The sequence below is a fragment of the Oncorhynchus gorbuscha genome, unplaced genomic scaffold (genome assembly GCF_021184085.1).
Source record: "Oncorhynchus gorbuscha isolate QuinsamMale2020 ecotype Even-year unplaced genomic scaffold, OgorEven_v1.0 Un_scaffold_1037, whole genome shotgun sequence".
Taxonomy (NCBI): Eukaryota; Metazoa; Chordata; class Actinopteri; order Salmoniformes; family Salmonidae; genus Oncorhynchus; species Oncorhynchus gorbuscha.
In genome coordinates, this window is record NW_025745943.1 from 17501 (window position 1) to 22500 (window position 5000).

Here is a 5000-nt window from a genome sequence, read left to right on the forward strand (position 1 = left end):
CGGTGAGGTTCTCACATCTGCTCCTGTCAGTCTGTCCTTCATCTTCTGAGCTCTGCGTTCGATGTCCAGAGCCACAGAGTCCCGGATGGCACCAAGAGCAGGCATGGGTCCGATCACCTCTTCATCCTCCTCTTCATCACCGCTGGAGGGTTCTGCTGTGTAGCCCGGTGGCAGGGCTGGCCGAGGGAAATCATCCTCACCATCATCATCTTCATCATCAGATGCCGGTCTGTGAAATCCTGGGGGTAAGGCTGGGCCCAATACACCTGGCCTAAGGTAGAAAAGACAATCAATCAATCAACACAAACCAATAAATACATTTAGACACAATTTATTTGAATATGCATGACTGACAGCATTTAATACGTGTATAAATAATAATAATTTACATTTATAATATGCTGACATATCATTTAATATGTCTGTTTATTAAAGCAGAGAGAACTAGCTGATATATCATTTAATATGTCTGTTTATTAAAGCAGAGAGAACTAGCTGATAAATCATTTAATATGTCTGTTTATTAAAGCAGAGAGAACTAGCTGATATATCATTTAATATGTCTGTTTATTAAAGCAGAGAGAACTAGCTGATATATCATTTAATATGTCTGTTTATTAAAGCAGAGAGTTATATCATTTAATATGTCTGTTTATAGCAGAGAGAACTAGCTGATATATCATTTAATATGTCTGTTTATTAAAGCAGAGAGAACTAGCTGATATATAATTTAATATGTCTGTTTATTAAAGCAGGGAGAACTAGCTGACATATCATTTAATATGTCTGTTTATTAAAGCAGAGAGAACTAGCTGACATATCATTTAATATGTCTGTTTATTAAAGCAGAGAGAACTAGTTGTGTTGTCGTGGTCACCTCTCTGGTGAAGCCTGTGGCTTTGAGAACCCAGGAGGAAGAGCCGGTCCGAAGAAACCATCATCATCATCGTCATCCTCAAGCCTTCTACTCACCGCCTCTTCCACTCTGTGTTGTTTTCTACAGAATGATGCAGACAGTCCAGTTCAGGCATTTTACATGCGCTTTCCTTCAAAAACAATGAGGAAATAAACGTGTTTGATGTTTGTTTGAAATGTCAAAGTGATTGTAAATGTGTTACTCTGCCGTGGGTCCATCCTTGGTCGTCCCGCTACCGTGACCGTGTCTGCTGCTCGTCTTGTTTCGTCTCTTGATCACCACATCCTCCTCTGGGCCAAAGTCATCCTCCGAGCTGGAGAGCAACTCCGGTTTGTATCCGGGAGGCAACGCAGGACCTGCAACTATTGGAGAAGACAGCACATCCTAGGTAGGAAAATACCAACAAACAAAAATAGACACTAGCTTTTTTTCCGATTTAACAATACAGTATAAAGCAGAAACATAACTAAGGCATGAATATGACAGCATAGTATCTGATGACACTATTCACGGCCACTTTACTCACATCCTTCCTCGTCATCGGATTCATCATTGCTGCTTTTTCTGAACGACGGTGGTAAGGCAGGTCCGATCAAATCATCGTCTGACATGATTACCGATTATTAATAAGCTATTTTATTTTATAGTTTTTTTTTTACAACAATAAACACCTCGACGAGAACGAAAAAAAATCAGACACCGAAACCCGAAAAAACTAATCTGACCTCTACCACCGGAAGTAAACAACGTCGACATCCAATCAACAAGCGGAATTCATAGGTCACGTGATCCTTTTCCGCACAAGGAGGAAACCCGAGTTTGGTCGCGTCGCAGTTGCTTGTTGTTGTTTCTCACTTGTCGTTTAATATGGTTTGACGAAGGAAAGTTGTTTTCGGGAACAAGCTGCTCATATCATGGGGAAGAAAGACAGGGGAGATCGGGGTGAGTAATCTAGATGTTCCCGGAAATGGAGTGTTACTCCAGCTCATGTTGCGGTTCAGTCGGTGTCGTGATGGCAATTATAGCATGATGCTGAAGCAGGGGAGACAGACATGCATTCTGTGTAACAGTACCGAACCATTGTACCGAGCTAATACCTTTAGTAACTATAGCATAGTATAGTAGCTAGCAAGTACCTATAGTATAGCAGTATAGTAGCTAGCAAGTACCTATAGCAAGTACCTATAGTAGCTAGTATGGTACCTATAGTATAGTAGTATGGTAGCTAGCAAGAACCTATAGCAGCAGTATAGTAGCTAGCAAGTACCTATAGTATAGTAGTATGGTAGCTAGCAAGTACCTATAGTATAGTAGTATGGTAGCTAGCAAGTACCTATAGTATAGTATAGTAGTAGTATGGTAGCTAGCAAGAACCTATAGTATAGTAGTATGGTAGCTAGCAAGTACCTATAGTATAGTATAGTAGTAGTATGGTAGCTAGCAAGAACCTATAGTATAGTAGTATGGTAGCTAGCAAGTACCTATAGTATAGTAGTATAGTAGTTAGCAAGTACCTATAGTATAGTAGTATTGTAGCTAGCAAGTACCTATAGTATAGCAGTATAGTAACTAGCAAGTACCTATAGCATAGTATAGTAGTAAGCAAGTACCTATAGCAGCAGTGTAGTAGCTACCAAGTACCTATAGCATAGTATAGTAGTAAGCAAGTACCTATAGCAGCAGTATAGTAGCTAGCAAGTACCTATAGCATAGTATAGTAGCTAACAAGTACCTATAGCATAGTATAGTAGCTAGCAAGTACCTATAGCATAGTATAGTAGTAAGCAAGTACCTATAGCATAGTATAGTAGCTAGCAAGTACCTATAGCAGTAGTATAGTAGCTAGCAAGTACCAATAGTATAGTAGTATAGTAGCTAACTAATACCTGTAGTAGTAGTAGTAGTAGTAGTAGTATAGTAGCTAGAAAGTACCTATAGCATAGTATATCAGTAGTATGGTAGCTAGCAAGTACCTATAGCAGTAGTATAGTAGTAAGCAAGTACCTATAGTATAGCAGTAGTATAGTAGTAAGCAAGTACCTATAGTATAGCAGTAGTATAGTAGCTAGCAAGTACCTATAGCATAGTATAGCAGTAGTATAGTAGTTAGCAAGTACCTATAGCATAGTATAGCAGTAGATAGTAGTTAGCTAGCAAGTACAGTAGAATAGTAGCTAGCAAGTACCTATAGTATAGTATAACAGCAGTATAGTAGCTAGCAAGTACCTATAGTATAGTATAGCAGTGGTATAGTAGCTAGCAAGTACCTATAGCAGCAGTATAGTAGTTAGCAAGTACCTATAGTATAGTATAGCAGCAGTATAGTAGCTAGCAAGTACCTATAGTATAGTATAGCAGCAGTATAGTAGCTAGCAAGTACCTATAGTATTGTATAGCAGCAGTATAGTAGCTAGCAAGTACCTATAGCATAGTATAGCAGCAGTATAGTAGCTAGCAAGTACCTATAGTATAGTATAGCAGTAGTATAGTAGCTAGCAAGTACCTGTAGTATAGTAGTAGTAGTATAGTAGCTAGCTAATACCTGTAGTATAGTAGCTAGCTAATACCTGTAGTATAGTAGCTAGGAAAACAAACTAACTTCAAGATGCTGCAGACTGCCTTAGTCTGGAGACCCGACGCAGGGCAGACATGAGCGTTTGGATCAGGGACGTTCCCACCAACGACCTCTACAAAGCCAGAATGTTGAATAACATGACATCTGAATGCACTTAGCCGTTAGTCTGCAGTGTTTTGTTTGTTTTACAGGAAGGAATGTGAGACAACAATATCCACAGGAAAGTAGAATGAAATCAACTTTTCAAAGTGCTGGTAAGAGCATTAAGATGTCTGTCACCTGAAACATGAGGAACGTCCTCCTCAGCCTGAAGTGTCCCTGCCAGCGTAGTGTCCCTGCCAGCGTAGTGTCCCTGCCAGCGTAGTGTCCCCACCAGCATAGTGTCCAACCTCCTCCTCAGCCTGAAGTGTCCCTACCAGCGAAGTGTCCCTACCAGCGAAGTGTCCCTGCCAGCGAAGTGTCCCTGCCAGCGTAGTGTCCCTGCCAGCGTAGTGTCCCTGCCAGCGTAGTGTCCCCACCAGCATAGTGTCCAACCTCCTCCTCAGCCTGAAGTGTCCCTACCAGCGAAGTGTCCCCACCAGCATAGTGTCCAACCTCCTCCTCAGCCTGAAGTGTCCCTACCAGCGAAGTGTCCCTGCCAGCGTAGTGTCCCTACCAGCGAAGTGTCCCTGCCAGCGTAGTGTCCAACCTCCTCCTCAGCCTGAAGTGTCCCTACCAGCGAAGTGTCCCCACCAGCATAGTGTCCCTGCCTGTAGTGTCCAACGTCCTCAGCCTGAAGTGTTTTACATGGCTCCAACTGGTATGATGCTTCAGGAGGCTGGTCAGGTGTTGCTAGTTAACAAGGCAGAGGCGGTCCTTAATTCGCCCAATTAGGAGGAAGTGGTAGTTGCTAGGCAAAGCAGCGTGACGTCCTTGACACAGAACCATGTAAGCACTGTCATTGTAAATGATAATAATGTGTTCTTAACTGACTTGCCTAGTTACATAAAGGTTAAAGGTTACATAAAGGTTAAAGGTTACATAAAGGTTATATAAAGCTCGAGCTCGGCATCTATTTTCGTCTCGTGTCTTCAGGTTGCTAGGAAACCAGGACTTTGAAATTGTTGTTGTAATTCTACTTTCCTGTAGATGTATTGTCTCACGTTCTGAACACCAAAAGGCCCAACCGCGCAGACAACCGGTAAATTAAAATATAATTTAATTCTACATCCTGACTTACATAGGTTGGGAGAGCAAACTTTCCTAATCTAAATTCTGCCTGAGTTAGAATTCAATGAAATTCAACGCCTCTCCTCAACAGGCTGTCAGCTGCCTGTGTCTGACAATAGCACTTTCTGAGAGTAGAAATCACTGTGATTGAAGACGTATTTTTAATGGTAGGGACCCTACAGTGAGAGCTGATTTCAGAACAATGTCCTCTTCTATCAACTGTCTTTCTCTTGGGTGATGGATGTGTCTCACTGAGTTTCCCAGTTGTAAAACCCACGGCTCAGCCAATTACTGCTTAAT

At 41.6% G+C, this 5000-nt stretch overlaps 1 protein-coding gene and 1 pseudogene across 2 annotated transcripts in view; one reads left to right on the forward strand and one right to left on the reverse strand.

Moving 5' to 3' along the window:
• Positions 1-1896, reverse strand: part of LOC124021070 (GPALPP motifs-containing protein 1-like) — a 5699-nt gene extending 3803 nt beyond the window's left edge. The window contains exons 1-4 of one of the 2 annotated variants that reach the window (XM_046336389.1): positions 1443-1896; positions 1119-1278; positions 878-997; positions 16-271 (exon numbers count right to left, since the gene is read on the reverse strand). In XM_046336389.1, the coding sequence (XP_046192345.1) occupies positions 16-271; positions 878-997; positions 1119-1278; positions 1443-1527 (621 nt within the window). In that variant the 5' untranslated portion in view covers positions 1528-1896. Of the gene's footprint in view, positions 1-15; positions 272-877; positions 998-1118; positions 1301-1442 lie in introns of both variants that reach the window. The other variant, XM_046336392.1, reaches the window with a different exon arrangement.
• The window catches only part of LOC124021073, a 69552-nt pseudogene continuing 66250 nt past the window's right edge, over positions 1699-5000 (forward strand).